The sequence below is a fragment of the Xenopus laevis genome, chromosome 2S, assembly GCF_017654675.1.
Source record: "Xenopus laevis strain J_2021 chromosome 2S, Xenopus_laevis_v10.1, whole genome shotgun sequence".
NCBI classification, from domain to species: Eukaryota; Metazoa; Chordata; class Amphibia; order Anura; family Pipidae; genus Xenopus; species Xenopus laevis.
Window position 1 is genome coordinate 50,284,480 of NC_054374.1, and position 20,043 is coordinate 50,304,522.

The window sequence follows — 20,043 nt, forward strand, 5'->3', positions numbered from 1 at the left end:
GGGGGTTACTTTTTTTAGCGCTGATGTCTGTGTGGTCTTTTAACTGCGATGTGGAGTGGGCGGCATATAGGGTGGAGCTTGGTCGTCAGTGTGGGCGGGGCCCCAAAAATGTTGTTGTACGGGGCCCCGTGATTTCTAATGGCAGCTCTGACCAGGGGCATCAAAAATCTGCTCCTGGTAACTTTAAGAGCAGAATTTCCGGGTTTTAAACCAAAAATTCGGCTCTATTAATGCAAGAGAGTGCAATTGCGCTCTCTGCAATACAAAGGTGCCCTAGGGGCCTGAAACACCCCATATTTAAATAACAAACAAAAAAGGAAGCTGACCAGGCATCTGTGTTATTAGGGACTGAAACTGTTACAGTTTCATTTCCGATATGTATTTTCTAATTCATTTCCAGTAACAAATAGCTTTATAAAACTTCCATTATATTGTCACTTAGCCTGTAGAACTCTAAGTGCCAATTCCATGCTCCCCTTTCCATAATCTCAAGTGGTCCCCAATGGTTAGTACACAATACCTGGTCACACATGACTGAGTGCAATCTGTGACCATTCACAGCAGAGCCGGTTTGAAAAAGGCTAGAAATAAAATCAGGGACTGAATGGGCTGCTTAAATTAGAATTCTTAATTTGAATGTAGCTGCTTAGGGAAGATATGTACATTCACATATAAGCTGCAGCCATGTAAGAAGTATTGAACCCATACAAATACATTTTCAAGATGCATACTTTAAAGTAAACATCTGGCGCAAGAGATTTGATACTTGTTGTTGTGGCTAAAGTAACCCCAAATAGTCTGATTCAAATGAATAAGAAAACTCATCACTAACCAAGCAGGAGATAAAATCCCTGATGAAATACATACATTGTACCTAATGAGTCCATCGTCAGATTTAACATGTGACTTTTCTGCACTCTAATCAGACCCGGATTTCTCTGCCGCAGCACCCTGGGGAGAGCATCAACCCCACCCCCCATCACACATACTTTGATTTTATGCTGAACACAGAACATCTCCTAGGTCTAGACCCCAGTGTACTGTATAAACCTATGGAGAGGCTGGGCAACATGCCACCCATAAATCTTGCTGCCCTTGGCCTTGCTTCATTTTCAGAAGTCGCCAAAAGTTGCCTCACGAAGACTTCCAGCAACTTCGGAAAACAAAGCTCTCTGAGTGGCATCCCGCCAGCGATTTACATTTTAGCCGGCAGAGAGGTTTTTCGGGGAGATTAGTCGCTGAAGAAGAGGAGATTTGTCGATGGGCGACTAATCTCCCCGGAATCTTTGCCTGTCACCACCCTAAATGTTAATATCAGGCAATGCTTAATCTGGCTCTAAGTAATTACATTATACCAGAAGGAATTAGCAGTAGCAGAAAAACCTTTATCAGGTGTTGCTGGCATGCTCCCCCCAAGTATGTTGCAGGTAAAGCTTAGTTCCTTTGTAAAATGTATAGCAATAGAATTTTTAATGAATTAGATGAAAGTTGAGTGTAGGACTGGCCATACCGGGGATGACTTTGACATAGTTGGCCATCTTAAATATATTGCAATATATGGACAAACAATCCCTGTTTTGTTTAAAGGGTAAGGCATTGAGCATTGTCCTTAATATATTGATAATGGGCTGAGTGCAGAGGACCTTTTGTGCTCGTCTATGTGAATTTTGTGGTCACAGCCTCATTGCATGACTACTTAATGTTTTTAAAACTAAGTGGTGACAACTTTCCCTCGTTTGTTATAATAACACACACACAAGCCCACACAGACTCCTCAGCACCTCGACTTCTTGTGTCCAGGTGCGATGAGGGGAGTGACATAACAGTCACAGTCTCTCTGTGACAAGCACTGCAAAATACAGCAGGCAGGCAATGCATTATACACTGCTATTTCAGCTTTATTCGCTTTTTTGAGATTTCAAGTGCTATAATACACAACTGCATTGAGCAGTCAAATTCAGTATTTTTCAAAGGAGTGTTCAGAAAACATCCTGATGCAAAACACTGGCTTGTAAAAAAAAAAAAGAGCATGAACTGTGTTAACTTTTAAAGGAGAACTAAAGTTTAACTACAGAAATAGGGCAGACATGTTGTACATTATAAAACATTGGCTTCTGTACCAGCCCATAGCGCCCCATCTTCTTCTTTACTGATTTACTGCATGTGCTTTGTGCAAAATACTTAATATATATATATATATATATATATATATATATATTTTTTTTTTTTTTTTCATAAAAATGTCACAATATAAGGCAAGTTATTGGTACATGGCAGCTCACAATCCAACACAATTAGCATCATTTAATAATCAGCCTTGTAGCATCAGTTTTTATGACAGGTAAACCTCATTTTCTGCTTCTCAACAGCTGCTTAGAGCCCACTGAAAAGACACTACTGTGACAACTTTGAGGGGCTGGATCATTACTGCTATATAGAGATGCTGAACCCTTAGGCTGGTTTGATACATTCAGCATTTTCAGCCATATTCATGTTTAGGGTTTAGTTCTCCTTTATCACAAAGGAGTGTAAGTATATGGTGGACTTGATGAATGAGTAAATCTTTTTCTTTACTACTTTCCTCTAACTTGATAGAATTAAAGACCTAACATCTTTTATAGCTATTCTTACAAAGAGAGAAAATTCTGCCATTATGTTTGTCACAGAGGTAGATTAGAGACAGCTACTTGTAGGTGGGTAGAATCTGGTTTAGTTGGAGGTGTTTTGGGATTTTTTAGTTTTTGGAGAGGGAAAGGGGTGTTGGACTTACCAAAATATGTTAGCCACCAGGCTTGGAAATTGCAAAGAACCCCATCAGGTAAAACTTCGCCCTGCATGGAAAAAAAAAGGATGATATACAGTATAGCTGTACGTCACTATAAGGGCTCTTACACAAGGGTATGTTGCCATTTGTTACCTTTTGATTAATCTCTCACTTTCCACCACAGAGAAACACAGGGCAAAATATCTACGTGTAAATGACTGGATAAGTATGAGGAAAACTGTATAGTGCATTTCTTGTAAAAATGCTTGTTCTTTTATGTTATGCATTGTCCTTCCCAACCAACATGGTTAAATCCTATGATTTTTACAGAAACAATAAAGTAACACACCCATGTGAAAACAAATCACTTTTGCAATTTAGCACCATAAAACTGTCCCAATGGGGACAATAGGGTTTCCATTCATCCTCATTTCAGGGTGAAAGGCCCTGTGTCAGGACCCCAGAGAAAAGGGACCCTGTACAAAGTTCATCTTATCACCTTATTCTGCTATAGGGAACTGATTTTGCAATGCCAGTATCAGTAGTGCAACAACATTGTGGCAGCAGCAGCAAAATCTAACCCACTAACATATTTATTTTCTGGTTTTTTTAAATAGAACCTTGGGTGGGGGTGGCCATGAGAGAGTGCTGAAAAGTAGGTATATCCTAAATGAAAATGTGCGTAGGTGTTTGGTAACCTTAGTTAAGTTAATTGGATTACTATTGAAAAAGACTATTATTTCGAAAAAGCTAAAACAAATAGCAGTCAGGCAAGGCCAGCAAATAGCTGTCCCTGGCAACTTTAAGAGCACATTTTTCCTTTCTTTTCTTTTATAAACTAGATATTTGCACTGTTTAAGTGCCCCTCTCTGAACAGTAAAGATGAAAACACGTGAAGGTGGCTATTTTGCCTATTACACTGGAACAAACTTGGCCTCAATCTCTGTGTAATCACTTGGGGCCCTGCCAGAGCAGATGTATGAATGATCGTTATCAAAATCTGTTCGGCACAAAAGGCACATGTAAATAGAAGAAACACTTACCATAACATAAGCAATACTGTCAAAAAAAGCAGCCAAGGACAAGCTCAGAATCAACCTCTGTGAATAGGAAAAAATGTCCATTATTTGAGTAATTAAAAATAAACAGATTCATATTTCATTAGTCATAGGAAAAAAGTCATACTTAATTAAGACGTCACATTAGGTGAACAATGAAACTGCAGGTATTCAGTCTACTCTGAAGGTTTATGAAGTCTGTTTCAAATTGGTAGTTAAAATATTTAAATTAATATTAAAATTGAAGAAAAGTTGCCTACAATGCAGGTTCACAATGCATGGATTTTTCACCTTCACATATGGGATGGAAGAGTTGATTAGTTGATACATTTCTAATATCTGGATTTGCAGGACATAAGCCCTGAGTTTCACTAAAGGGATGTTTCACTTTTAAATTAACTTTCCAATATGTTATATAGGCTAATTCTAAGCAACTTTTTGATTGGCCTTCATTTATATCTTTTGTTATAGTTTTTAAATTATTTGCCTTCTTCTTCTGACTCTTTCTAGCTAACTGTATATTATACTTATTCCTTTAAAACACTTTCATTTTTTTGGTGTTGAAACTATTTAAATAAGTGAAAAAAGATCTTATATAATAAAGTACAAGCACTACAGCATTAGAGGAGTTTGGAAAGTGTGGATGCAAGGAGGAATATGAAAGTCGGGAATAGAAGATAATGAACAGAGCATAAGGAGTCATTAGAAAAATACTTACAAATGTGGTTAAATCCTACAAGTTATTTACAGGTTGTTGTGAACTCTAAATTTTTCAAAGCTAGCAACTCATAGGTAAATATTTGTCACAGTCGGCACCCTAAATCCAGAACAAGTGCTAGGCACCCTGGTCACGGCTCTGCTTCTGCCTGTAGCAGTCGCCTTTGGCCTCTGGAGTAGCCCTCAGCTACTCAGATGCCGCCAGGTCTTAATATGAGAGGAGCCAAGCAAGAGTTCAAGAGCAAAGAGGCACGATTGTTTACCAAGGATTTAGGACGGAAGGCAACACAACTCAGAATAGAATAGCCCAGTCAGGCTGGGTCGGAACAGGCAAAGTTCAAACAAGGTCAGACAGGCAAGGATCAGGATTGGAGAGTTCAGAATAGTCAGGCAGGCAAGGGTCAGGATTGCAGAGTTAGATAGGCAGGCAAGGGTCAAACCAGGATACAATAATAGGATTCACGTAGAATAAGCACCCAGGAACTAATCAAGTTAGACCTTTCAACAGGCAATGATCTACATTCAAAGCCCCTTTCAATACCTTTGATGATGTCATCACGGTAGCGCGTAAAGCCTGAAAGTGCCCATGCCATAGGATAACCGGCACCAGAAAGGAAAAGAACCCCATGGTGGGCGTTCCCCGCCTGCCACTTTGATGCCTGAATACCACAACTTTTTTCTGGATTTGACACCCAAATACCGCAACTTTTTTGGAAACCCATCATAAATCAGTATATCTTCAATGATTTCTACATGAACTCGGCAGATCTGAAGTGGAGTACTTTTTTATTCTGACTTTTAAAACCTTCGTGATATATGGCTTAGCAGAATTATTTTCTTGGTTCAAGTCAGCTGGGGAGATGCAATGTTTGGAGTAACTGTTTGAAGAAGAGAGAAGTAGGTGCTTTGAAAGTTAAGTGAAAAAACTGTTTGTAGCATAGTAAAAACAATGGAGGTAAAATGTGGGATTCGTGTGTTTCCTTGAAAAGAAAAGGGGAATGTTTTCTCCTGCTTTTGATTTAAATCTAAGACTGTAAGCTTGACAACTAGGGCAGAATAATAACACCTGTAGAGTAAAGGTGAGATAGGTTGCTAGTGCTACAACAACCATGAAAAATAAAGTTAAAGTAAGTAATAAAACACAATAAAAAATAATTTGTTGAAACAGTTTAGCACTAAAGGCAGTAAGGATCCATAAGGCCTAAAGCCAAAAGGGTTATTTAGGCAAATTCATCCAGCAGTTTCTAACATATACAGTATGTTTGTGTAGTTTTTCTTATTTTCAGGCAGCTTAGGAGGTTAAGAGTGCAGATAACTTTGCAAAGGGGCTCATATTCATAACCACATATCATATTGAACAGCCCCTTTTATACACAGACATTTTTGTAACAAAAAGGCATTATTATTACTACATGAAAGCTAAAATACAAGCCCAATTCAGGGGGGGCATAAAAAATATAATTGCTTAGCATTATACATTTCCGATAACACACTGCATATAAAATTAACATATGGGCAAAGTATCGAAGCACACAATGGTAAAATATGTTCTAGCATATGGAGAATTCATGGAAGGAGGATATAACCCTTGCAGAACTTTCTATGAAGCAAGGCAAGGAACACTGAAGAGAAGAAGATGACGCCCGTGAACTCCAATGCCCTGATTCTGCACCGAGGGATAAGTACAGAGGTAGACGCATTTACCAAAAGTAGCACCTGGGGGGGAGCAGGAAGGGGGGTAGGGAGTAGGGGTTTTTATTAGCAAGGGTTTGGTTCTCCTTTAAGTCTACTAGAAAATAATTGTAACATTAATTTAACCCAATAGGTTTGTTTTGCCCCAAATAAGGATTAGATATATCTTAGTTAAAAACAAGTGCAATGTATTGTTTTATTATTACAGAGAAAAACGACATTTTTAAAAATGCTAATTATCAGATTAAAGTGGAGATTATGTGCCTGTTATTCGGAGTTTTCTGGATAATGGGTTTCTGGATAACAGAGCCCATACAGTTAGGTCCATAAATATTTGGACAGAGACAACTTTTTTCCAATTTTGGTTCTGTACATTACCACAATGAATTTTAAATGAAACAACTCAGATGCAGTTGAACTGCAGACTTTCAGCTTTAATTCAGTGGGTTGAACAAAAAGATTGCATGAAATGTGAGGAACTAAAGCCTTTTTTTAACACAATCACTTAATTTCAGGGGCTCAAAAGAAATTGGACGATTGACTGAAATGCTATTTCATGGGCAGGTTTGGGCAATTCCTTCATTATGTCATTATCAATGAAGCAGATAAAAGCCCTGGAGTTGAGTTGAGGGGGGGGGGGGTTGCTTGTATGTGGAAGATTTTGCTGTGAACAGACAACATGTGGTCAAAGGAGCTCTCCATGCAGGTGAAACACGCCATCCTCTGCAAAAACAGAAAAAAAACCTACAATATTTCTACAATATTAGGAGTGGCAAAATCTACAGTTAGAAAGAAAGAAAGAAAGAAAGAAAGAAAGAAAGAAAGAAAGAAAGAAAGAAAGAAAGAAAGAAAGAAAGAAAGAAAGAAAGAAAGAAAGAAAGAAAGAAAGAAAGAAAGAAAGAAAGAAAGAAAGAAAGAAAGAAAGCAAGCATTGGTTAACTCAGCAATGCAAAAAGACCTGGACGTCCACGGAAGACAACAGTGGTGGATGATCTCAGAATCATTTCCATGGTGAAACAAAAAGGTTTTATTTGATCAACGTTTCGGCTCAAATAAAACCTTTTTGTTTATTTCATTCAAAGACCTGTTTGGTGCGGTTTTCTTTTTGATTATTACTATTGCTGTCTTTAACCAGCACACAGGCATTGTTTTTGTTTGTCCGTGTGCACCATGTCTAAGCTTTCTATATATATATATAAATATATATATATATATATATATATATATATATATATATAGTCAAATACAAGAGTCCTCTGCACTCAACCCATTATCAATATATTTAAGACAGCGATATTTTGTGCATACTGCTACTGAAAAATGCCTTATCCTTTAAACAAAACAGGGATTGTTTGTCCATATATTGCAATATATTTAAGCTGGTCAACTATGTCAAAGTCATCCCATATCTGGCCAGTCATATGCTCAATTTTATCTGATTCATGAAGAATTCTATTGCTTCATTATACATTTTACAAAGGGACTAGGAGATATATATATATATATATATATATATATATATATATGTGTAGATATATATATATATATATATATATATATATATATATGTATATATGTGTAGATATATATATATATATATATATATATATATATATATATATATATATGTGTAGATAAAGAGCCCCAAACAAATAAGTGAATAAATTATGTGCAATAAAGTGGAATTACACAGGAAATAAGTATTAAACAAATGAAGAAAAGGAGGTGCATAAAGGAATAGAAAGCCAAGAGGCCTATTGAAATATGTATTTAGAAAGCAATCCTGCCCCTAATCAGTGAAAATTTCAGCTAGTTTAGTCCTAATTGATGGACAAGAAAAAGCTTTCTCATTACCAAGGTATCACACAAGAAGCATCTCGTGATGGGTAAAAGTAAAGAACTCTCTCAAGACATTTGGAACCTTGTTGTTGCAAAACATGCTGATGGCATTTAGTTACAGGTGTATTGCTAAGCTTCTGAATGTCGCATTGAGCACCATAGAAGCCATAATCCAGAACTGGAAAAGAACATAACTACACCCTAAACCGGCCACGACCAGGTGTTCCTCACAAGATTTCTGAAGACGAGTCAAAGAAATAGTCAGAAGAGTTGTCCAAGTGCCAAGGATCACTCGCAGAGAGCTTCAAAAAGACCTTTGTTAGGGTTGAGCATTGAGGCCTATTGATTAGTGATTATTATATGTGCATTATATCAATATTTGTACCTGTTAAATGAAACTGCTTGCTATGATTAGCAAATTTAGCCTTGCTATAAACATCTGACAATTAAAAAGCAATTTTAATAAGAAACTACAAATAATGATAAAAAGGGAAGTTGACAAAAACTAGAAAAGCTGTGATAAAAGTTAACCTAGAGACTGATGATTATGGCGTAATTATTTGTATAACATTTGCTATTAATGCAAAAATGCAACAGATCATAGTGAGAAACAAATGTATAACCAATCAAATGACAGATCTGATAATATGATAATTTTATTTACCCTGTATTATAAAAAGTAATGTAATGGTAAGATAGAGAGAGAGAGATCTCTCCGAGCTGCCAAATGCTTCTGTATTCTGCATTTGTTAAACAAATTAAACTTCCTTCTCTGGTGAAATAATTTGCTCCTGTTGCACTGTCTTTGGAGGTTGCCACACTTAGCCAGATCTAACACCTTGAATTAGCAGGTACAGTTGTTTCAAAGAAAACAATAAGTAATGCACCCAACCGACTTGGCCCCTTTATGTTTTTTCCCCTGCAGTTACTAACTACAAAGCCTCATTGGGATGTTTTCTGACTATACAGGCAATTGGACAATTTTACATGCAAACAAATGACCAGTTTCACGGTAGCCTCACTGTATATACCTTAGTGATCCACTGCATGGCAGCAGAGGAGCAGAGCATTTAATATTCTAGAATTTTAGGAAAAATTCTACATGCCACCCTAACTGGGTGTGACAGTTCGGACCAAAGCAGAGGAAATCCTTAAAAGAAAACCTGGTTTTGCCAGTTCCATTTTCACTGAATACCCTATAGGCTAAAACTCACATCCTGGATTTTAAAGCACAGCCCAGACTGGAAAAGGATTCCGGTTCAGCTATCTCACTCACTATGGAAATTGGGTTAAGAATTTGGATTTGTTCTAATTAACCTTGTACAGTTCCCCACATATATAAAATGCTGGTTAGCAAGCACATGTTGCACTCTTACATTTCAAATTACTAGGTTAGATAGAAATCTTTGCAAAACAATCATTTTTAAAAATTTCACAAGTTGTACTTTTGTCAAAACAGCATATGTACATTATATTAATTACACTCCTTGAGTACTTGATACCTCATACAGTATGCAAATGCAGTATGCAAATACAGAAACGTCAAAATATAAATTTTCATGACCAGTTTACCAGTTCAAACAAACCATACCATCTGCATTTTATATAATTAAAAGTTTCCAGAAAACACCCAAAAAGAGAATATTACAGCATTTTCTCTCTCACTAGCTCTTGAGTACAAAAAAAATTAGAAATTTGAACGCTAATGGTCTTCTGAGTAGTTTGAAATAATATATGCATATAATTATCCAACATTATGTGATATTTGTGATCCCCAAAATGAAACATGCATTACAAATTTTATGCCCTCTTAAAGGGGTTGTTCACCTTCCAAACACTTTTTTCAATTCAGTGGTTTTTAGATTGTTCCCCAGAAATAAAGATTTGCTTTCAATTACTTTCCATTATTTATTGTTTACTGTTTTTCCAAAATCTAAGTTTTAAGTTGAATGTTCTGGTGTTTGAGTCTGGCAGCTCAGTAATTCAGGTGCAAGCTCTAAACTGTTACAATTTTGTAACATTTAGTTGATACATTTCTCAGCAGCATCTCAGGAATGTTAGCAAATATTGTATCAATTCTAACAGCTGCCTTTAATGAAACACAGAGATTCTGCTCAGCAGGGATAAAGATAAGAAATGTATCAACTAAATGTATCCATTTAGAACAGTTTACATGGTGGGCGACCCCTTCTCCCAGAGCTGCTTCAGAAGGTGAAAAATGAACTTTACACTTCAATATTAGAAAAACAATGACACATAGAAAATAGAAAGTCATTGGAAAAAGTCTTTATTTCTGGTGATCTATTTGAAAATAATTAGTTGTTCAACACATAAGTGTCTTTATGTTTTGCAAAGGTCTCGAACATTATGATCACCACAAAATGTTACATATTTTGTAAAGAACATATTATGAATTCAAACTGGATAAAAAAATGCCTCTATGCATAAACTTTAACAACATTTATAGAATTTCATTTAAAAGTTGCATCTTACAGCATATATTTCCACTATACTTTGGGTACAGGGAAAATATGTTCAAATGATCTAATTATAAGGTACTCAAAGTTATATAAAAATGTATTTTAGATTTTCCAATTTTTCTAAAATGTAACCCTTGAAATAAAATAACAACCAATGCAATAAAGCACTAAAATAACCTAAACATGAATTATATCTTCTAACAATTCAAAATATAATGCAATTTCAGATGCAATTCCACTGCAGGCACAATGCAGGTGTTGAATCACAATTACACTGCATCTGGCTCAACTGTGCTGCGCCTGGTGCAATTGCATCCAATTGATCAAAATGGACGCAACTGTGCTTGCCTGATGTAATTTAGAGCTCGTACAGATGTGCGGTTTTACTTGCACTCCTCTGAGTTCTGTTTTAAAGCATTCAGCTGCAGGGGAGCACAGGAAGGAACGCATTAAACCTTAAATGTTATTAACAAAATGAAAACTACGTCCTCCAAATAATACCCATGCCTTACTGCATGTTACTTCTTTACCTTGCATTCAATACAAAAAAAAAATGCAAATAAGCCATCCTGTGGCTTAATGCTTTAAAATGGAAATCAGGAAAGCACAAATCATCTGAACAAGCTATAAGGTGTTCACAATGTAACACACAACTGCACCCAATTCTTTAGGTGCAAGTGTGATGCATTGATACACAGCAGCGCTCAGTTGATAACAGAAGACAGGAAATACTGATCGGCGCAGAGCACAAATATACGGAGGTGCAAAGTACCCATTTGGAGTCAAATGCCTGCTACATCTGTGGATTTAAATGATCCCTTGCATCACCAGCAGAATTATTAAGGGTTGAATTGAAAATTCTAATTAAACTGTCAAATTCAACTAGGGAGTTATCCAAACTCGACTTGAGTTTTTAAAAAATTTGAATTCGATTTTCAAGATTGCTGTTTAAGTCAATGGGAGAAGTCCACGGATCAATTTGGAGATGTTTGCAGCCTTCCTGAATTCGATTCAAATTCAATTCGAGTTTTTGGGTTGTTTAAATTCGTCCAAGTTGGAAAGATTTGATTTTATAAATAAATTTCAACTAGTCGAACTAGATATATTAAATATTTCAATATAATACATCACTAATCTTTATTTTTTTTTCTTTTAATTCCTTTGTCCTTTACACAAGACACAATATGAAAGATCCAAACAGATTGTTACAAAGCTAAAATTCCCAGACACTATGATGTAAGTCTTCCCAGCTAGACTTTCACATTTTTGCTTGCTCAGCAGTCCCATGTGCAGGACAAGCATTAGACTGCCGTTAACATGTTTTTGTTTTTTTCAGAATAGCAGTATTATGTACTCATTTTATCTTTTGCTGAGCCTACAGAATGGTACTGCAAATGTATTTTATTTTTTATTTAGTACTTTTTCACATTACCGGTGTTCTATATTATTCAGTAAAACATTCTACAAATCACTTTCCAAAAACTTTAATAGGCAGTATACCCTCTTGTTGTGCATAAGTGCAGTGAATACAGATTTTACTGAACATGCTTTTTTTGTTGCTTTAACAATGAAAAATCTAAGGGTTTTTTATTACTTGAGCTAAAGTAGGGACACGCTTTCAACCCATACCCACATCTTCTGGCTCTGTGCTCTACTTTTGTGCGCACCTCTGATTCCAAGACAGGGAATCTTCTGGAGCAGTGGAGTGTACTAACCTAGTCTGACCTGCACCCAACCCTAACCCACAATGGTTGGCCAAATTTCATCCCAAATCCGCCCAACCAGTGGTCAACATGCAGATCAATGTGGGTTTCTGGAAAAAAAATGCCTTATTAGTTCCCACCTCACATTCAGACTGTAAACCTTGTATTGTTCACTCCTTTAATCCCCTGCACTAATCACATTTCAGACTGTAAGATCCTGTATTGTCCACACCCCAGGCTGTAAGGGCCCTCATTGTTTGCCCCTCAGACAGACTGTAGGAGCAGCACTACCATTGTGTCACAGTATGTACTGTTGATCTTAGAAGAATATTTATTATGCTGTGCAATAAACGTCAGGATAATACACCACACATTGTCAGGCTTCACCATGTAAAAAATGGTGCAAAGAACAGTGTAAAATGTTTAAGATTTTTTTCTTAGGGGCATATTTATTATGCTGCGTAAAACAAAGTTTGTCAAAATTAATGGTGTAAAAGGAACGCAATTCTCCACACATGGAGCATAGGGCAGGCAGAGTATGGCACACACAGGGAGCATAGGACAGGCAAAGTATGGCACACACATGGAGCATATGGCAGGCAGAGCATGGCACACACAGGGAGCATAGGCAAGGCAGAACAGAGCAGGAGACAGGGAAACCTATCAGGACCACTCTAAGATGTACTACATACAATGACACAGTGCTGGTGCCCCATCAGCAGTTTGTATAAGAACAGGTGAACAATGTGGGCAGTTTTAGTCTGGGTCTCTGGTGTGAACAGTTGTGATGTGCGGGCCGACCCGATACCATCGGGACCAGGGTTCGGGTCGACCTCACACTGCTCCTCGCGGGTGGCGGATGGGTGCGGGTTGAGCTCTACTCCTGCTCTACCTGCCCGCCACCTTCAAATGCCGGCTTCCGACTTCCGGTTTTATAGTCTCGTGTCTGCTCGCCCCGCCCCTTTTCGGTCGGTGCGGGTCTATAAAAGGACCCCGGAAGAGTGGGTACAGGCAGGCGCGGGTGCGGATTGGAGCAGTGTGGGTTAGAGTTGGGTGCGGGTCAGGAAAACCCTGACCTGCACATCACTAGTGAAAAGTAAAGGACTTGATTATGTGAACAATAGAGGTGTCACAAGCGTGAACAATGCAGGGGGATTACATACATACATATACATATATATATACATAAATCTTAACTAAAGAAGTAGCTAGAAATGGTATACATTATATTTTGGGCTTCTGTACCACAGCCCTTTAGCAGGGAAGATCCGTTTCTCCAGAGATGCTCCCCGTCTTCTTTTTTGCCGATTCACTGCACATGCTCTGTGCTGCTGTCACTTACTGAGCTGAGGGACCCACAATATACAGAACTGCTGTAAGGCATTATAAAAGGTAGCTTGCATTCTAGGTTCATACAGTAAATGTAATGTCCTGAGGTGCATGAGTCCCAGAAGAGATTATAATTTATCATTTTAAGGTGTGCAGGGTTATTATGGGGTCAAGATTTTTTAATTTTTAAAAGAGCTGTCTTGTAAGATAGTATTTAGTTTCTATAAATAATTTAATTTCAGATACCTGCTAAATAATAACTAGTCCACTGCCTTTAGGTAACAACCATTTTATCTTATAGGAGAATTAAACCCCCCACCAATAAAAAAAAAACCCCATTAACTGCCTGCCATCGCCCCTCCCTCACCTGCACTGTGCATCAGTCCATTTCTTTTGCAAGTCCAAAAGAAGCTCCTAAAAAACATGACCCTAAAATGCAGAGCAGTGCAGTAAGTTCCTAGGTATCATCTTATGCCCATTCACATTCCCTTCCGGTCTCAACGCCAATGGGAGCAAGTGCAGTTGAAGCCTATGGCCCAACTGCAAATGCTCCCACAGGCTTTGTGTCAGCAAATAGACCAGAAAGAATATGAACAGGCATGTTTTTAGGGGCTTCTTTTTGACTAATGCATACTGCAGGTGGATAGGGGAAGGTGGCCACTGCAGACAGTTAAGGGCTGCTTTTGTTACAGGGGAGGTTTAGTTCTCCTTTAAGAAATAAAAACTTTATACATCTCTTATGGAGCACATTATAACCCTTCATGTAAAAATATCTCAACAATAAGTTTTCCTGTTCCTTTAAACGCAGAAAGGGATTTTAAGCGGTTTTCTATTCTTTTCTTAGCATCTTATACAATATTAATACATATTTATATCCAAGACAACCATATTTATATCCTAGACGTACACTAAAAACCAAATTACTGTCTCTAGGAATTTTGTAAACTGTATTTCCATGTATTATTTTACACGTAAGATGACACAATATACTTGTTTAAGTTCCTTTTCATTAAAGAATTATCTTAAATACAGTTGAGAAAATATTTTCTGTAAAAACTGCCATAGCCTAAAAATATAAATTGAGTGACCAAACCCTACATCCTACTTTGTGCTAGTGGTGTAACTACATGGCTCAGGGGCCCTTACAAATAAATGTTCGGAAGGGCTAGCGTACACAGGAATCCCGCCCACCTGCCTGATCGCATGCCTCCACTCTCCACCTGCCTCCTCTCGACATGCTGCATCTGCATCCGACAGTCGTGTCACGTCGGATCAACGCTGCGACACCATGCAACAATTCTATCTCTTACCTTATTTTTGTGCAATCTTTTTGTACAACCCACTGAATTAAAGCTGAAAGTCTGCAGTTCCACTGCATCTGAGTTGTTTCATTTAAAATGCATTGTGGTGATGTACAGAACCAAAATTAGAAAAAAGCTGTCTGTCCAAAGATTTATGGACCCAGCTGTATATCTGACCATATCCCATTTGTCTGTACAAAAGTGCTAATTCAGACTGCGTAATAATGCTAAATCAGCATTTATAGAGCAATGCCAGACATAGGGACAGAGTTCAGGAGAGTATGCAAAATCTTCTAGTTATTTAACTCTGTGAACTCTTTAAGCATAACAACATGAAATAAAAAAAATAATTTGGCAAGCTTACACTGTTGCTAAATGCAATACCATGCCAGACATAGGGACAGAGTTCAGGAGAGTATGCAAAATCATCTAGTTACATAACTCTGTGAACTCAAGCATAACAACATGAAATAAAATAAATAATTTGGCAAGCTTACACTGTTGCTAAATGCAATACCATTCCTAAATGAACATTACCCTTTGTCTAAATTTTGAAACTAAATTAACATTTACAAGAGGGAAAATAAGGTTGAAAATGAAGAAAGGAGTAATAAAGGAGAACAGATATCTAAACAGGCGTGTATAGGTATGGTGAAGAAAAACAAAAGGAGTAGCAGTAGAAGGGAAAAATAAATATGGGAAGACATGGAATGAGGAGAAGTACAGGTATGGGACCAGTAATTCAGAATGCACGGAACCTGGGGTTTTCCAGATAACAGATTTTCCTTAATTTGAATCGTCATACCTTAAGCCTACTAAAAAATCTTGTAAATATTAAATAAATCAAATGGGCTGGTTTTGCTTTCATTAAGGATTGATTATATCTTAGTTTAGATCAAGTGTATGGTACAGTTTAATTATTACAGATAAAATGCCAGAAAACCTTAGTATATATTATTTAGTATTATTTAGTTGTAGAATAACACTACTAGCAAATTTCTTAGTTTAGAAAGCATTCCTTGCAATACTTAAGTGAATCAACAACTGTCAAGAGGGCCTGGTGCAAGCAGTATCTCCCCCTCTTCGGAGAAAACCCCTTCCTCAGGTGAAATGCACCTGACTGCTCAAACTGGAAAATAAAAAATCCCTTGTCATACTTTGTGTTGCTTTAGATTGAAAAGTTTTCTTATAAATTGCACAGTTATCATTATTATTTATATAGCAACATAATTTCACTCAGCAAATGTGACTCCTAGACAGCGGACTTGTGGGACTGGGGTTATATTGTAATATTCAACAGTGAAAACAGCTCATTTTTGCTTGTGTTGTGCGTGTATTTTTAAGCAGAGAGAGGACATGCAGTAAGGCAGTGACTGACACAAGTTACAGCAAGGACAGGACTGGCAAAGAGATGATATAAAATAGATGATACTGAAACCAAAATGAGTTGATTAGCTGACCAAGACCAGTGGTAAAGACTGAAAATAGAAGAGGGGCCCTAGAGCAGAGACTTGAGGTACCTCAACTGAAAGAGGCCAAGGAGAGGAGATCGACACTGTAATGGAGACAATGAAGGATCGATTAGGACAGGTCAAGCAAAATTAAGAGCGAGTAGTGGCCCTTTGGTTTAGCAGTTGCCAAATGTTATCAGGAGCACTTATATGAATTAGGTCTATAATTAAAATACAATGAGAAACACCCCAAGTGTACATGTCCTTTGCAAGTAAAAAGCTATTTTTGCTATGCTCTCAAACCTTTCTTTTTCTTTCAAAACTTTTTTTTATTATCCATCAATATTGACAAACCATTTCAATTTTCCTTTATAAAATGTATGTGCTCTCCAACACAGAGGAGAATTATTACATTGCATGAAAACATATAACATAAAGTTACATTGCCACATTGACATGTAAATAAACAATGTAATTTGCATATCAAAAAACAAATAAACTTGTTTAACAACCTGTAATGTCATTTATTACTTTGTATTCGTCTCCGTGTGTATTTTGTCATGTAATAAAAATGCCTCCTTACATTTAGTCATATCGTCCCAGGGTTCCAACCTTATTCTAGTTAAGGGCTCTCCCATCTTTCACAATTAACAGATACATCCATCACTGACTGGTATACCTAATCCAAGGGGTCCAGATTTTAATATAAATATTGTATTTGTCTGAAATAATACTAAACAGTCGTTCATTCACCATAATCCAGTTCATTTTGGTACGAAACATGGATATGGGGAGTGAACGTTTTTTCCAGGAAGAAGCTATGGTTTGTTTCGCTGCAATGAAAATAAATTGAATCAATTTACGCAGATATTTATCAGATACTGGAATTGTTTTATTAAGAAGTACCTGGATGGGATCTTTCCGAAGTCTAATCCCTGTAATTGAGTCTATTAAAGTAAATATTCTGGACCAAAGTCTCGTAGCTTCCCTACATTCCCACCATGTATGTAACATTGTCCCTCTATTCCCACAGTTCCTGAAACAGAGAGGGCTACAGTTTGGATAGTATGTATTCAATTTGGTAGGGACCAAATACCATCTACTCACTACTTTATATAAAGTTTCCTGTGCCAAAATGTTAATAGAACTCTTAGCTGTGTTTACCCAGATTTGCTGCCATGTATCCTCATCTATAGTGGTATTTAAGTATTTTTTCCATTGTTTGGTATAGGAAGGAGGGGAAGAATTTTTACTATCTCCTTATATAACAGTGAAATCACTCCATTACTACATGGAAACTTCAAACAAACATGTTCCCAAGGGGTTAAAGGACCAGTAACTTCAAAAAATAAAAGTGTTTTAAAGTAATGAAAATATAATGCAGTGTTGCCCTGCACTGGTAAAACTGCTGTGTTTGCTTAAGAAACACTACTATTGTTTATATAAATAAGCTGCTGTGTAGCAATGGGGGCAGCCATTCAAAGGAGAAAAGGCTCAGGTTACACAGCAGGTAGCAGATAAGCTCTGTCTGCCTAATGGTGTTATCTATTATCCATTAGTTAACCTGTGCCATATAGCTGTTTTTCAATTTCCGCCATTGCTCCACAGCAGCTTGTTTATATGGAGTATAGTAGTGTTTCTGTAGCAAACAGATCAGTTTTACCAGTGCAGGGCAACACTACATGATATTTTCATTCCTTTAAAACACTTTCATTTTTTGGTGTTACTGTTCCTTTAAAGTTCCTATATTGGTAGAGTTTCTAAGCACTTCCTCAAGGTAATGGTAAATTAGCATATACCGAAAATATTCATTTTCTGGAATGTTACTTTGTTCCTTAAGTGAGTCCCATTTTGTAATACCTTGAAGTCCTATAAATTGGTATATAAATCTCATGTTATGATCTTGCCAGCATTCAAAATCACATCTTTGTAAGCCCGGGGGGGGAAGGCAGGGTTACCACATATTGGCATTGCAGGAAAATAAGAGGAATTTAAAACTATTTATTTCCGAACCTGGTCCCACACTGCTAATGCCATTTAGATAGAGGCCTTTCTTGCTTAGAAAGCCACGGTAAGGCAGCAGGAGTCAATGGTTTAATACGTTCTGCTTCAATTTGCACCCATAATGGAAGTATGGGGCGGTAGAAATGGATTATAGGCATAATCTGGGCTGCTTGATAATAAAATGTTATATTAGGAACACTACGGCCTCCTTTCCCTTTCACATTTGAAACCGTCTTATGGGCCAGCCTAGCCTTCTAATTGCCCCATATAAATTTCATAAGTTTCCGTTGCACCATAATTAAATGTTGAGTTGGAATCTCTATTGGTAACACACGAAAATAATATAACATTTTGGGGAGAAGATCCATTTTAACCGCATTTATTCTGCCGAACCATGATAGTCGTAATTTGGACCATTTGGTAAGTGTGGAGTCAATTTCTTTCCAAAGCTGGGGATAATTCACTCGGTATAACCCTGCTAGTGTGGTTGTTATGTTCACCCCTAAGTAGTGTAGATACTTATCATTCCATTGCAAGTCAAAATTAAGTTGTATTAATTTTGTATGCTGTTTGGAGATTCCTAATGATAGGGCTTCGGTTTTTGTCGGGTTCACCCTTAAACCGGAAGGGTCACCAAACTTGTCAAGTATATTAAACAGGTGGGGTAAGGAAGACAACGGTTTAGTTACAATTGCCAGCATATCATCCTCGAACAACATCTGTTTATGGTCTTGTGACCCAATGGAAATTCCCGTAATATTAGAGTCCTGCCGTATTAATGCCGCTAGGGGTTCAATTGCTAATATAAACAGCAGGGGCGAGAGGGGGCACCCCTGTCTAGTCCCCCTATGTAATGTAACATTACTGGAAGCAAAGGGACCCCATTTAAAGAAAGCTTGGGGAACGTCATATAATGCTTGAATAACAGATATAAATTTGTCACCAAAATTACACTTCTGTAATATATAATATAAATAGTCCCAAGTAACTGTATCAAAGGCTTTATGGATATCCAAAGATACTATTAAAGCTGGAGTTTTGGTGGTATTGATAGTGTAAATCAATTGCAATAGCTGTCTTATGTTTTCACCACCTTCTCTATTTGGAATAAATCCCAAATGGTCCGGATGGATTAATGTAGCCAAGAAAGAATTGAGTCGAGTGGCTAAAATTTTCCCTAATATTTTGACATCATTATTCAAAACAGAAATGGGTCGATAGTTTCCACATTCTAAAGAATCTTTATTAGGTTTGGGTATCAGTGCCACTTGTGCCAGAATTGAGTCAGAATGCATCTCACCTCCTTGCATGATTTTGTTGAACATAGCAGTGAGATAAGGAGATAACTGCATAATAAACTTTTTATAGTAAACCAACGAATAACCATCTGGGCCAGGGGATTTGGATTTAGGGAGCGATTGAATTGCTAATTTCGTTTCCTCAATTGTAATATCGTTATCCATAATCTGTCTTTGGGCAATGGAAAGTTTAGGTATGTGGGTCGTTGAATACAATCCATCTGCCAATTGCTCATTAAATGGAGATGGACTCTGATAAATATTTGAGTAATAATTAGCAAATTCCGTAAGGATTTTTTCTGGATTACCTGTTATGGACCCAACACTGGTACGGATCTAATATAGAGGAACAGCTGGTTTCTTAACAGAATGTAACAAACGTGACAAAGGAGTATCTGGTTTGTTAC

The 20,043-nt window shown here is 37.3% G+C and overlaps 1 protein-coding gene across 5 annotated transcripts in view; it reads right to left on the reverse strand.

Moving 5' to 3' along the window:
* LOC108709423 (cyclic AMP receptor-like protein A) overlaps nt 1-20,043 on the reverse strand; it is a 256,285-nt gene that overhangs the window by 203,046 nt on the left and 33,196 nt on the right. For 4 of the 5 annotated variants that reach the window (XM_041583760.1, XM_041583759.1, XM_018249222.2 and 1 more), the window contains 2 exons: nt 3,808-3,864; nt 2,771-2,831 (listed from right to left, as the gene is read on the reverse strand). In XM_041583760.1, the coding sequence (XP_041439694.1) occupies nt 2,771-2,831; nt 3,808-3,864 (118 nt within the window). Of the gene's footprint in view, nt 1-2,770; nt 2,832-3,807; nt 3,865-5,080; nt 5,418-20,043 lie in introns of all 5 variants that reach the window. The other variant, XM_018249223.2, reaches the window with a different exon arrangement.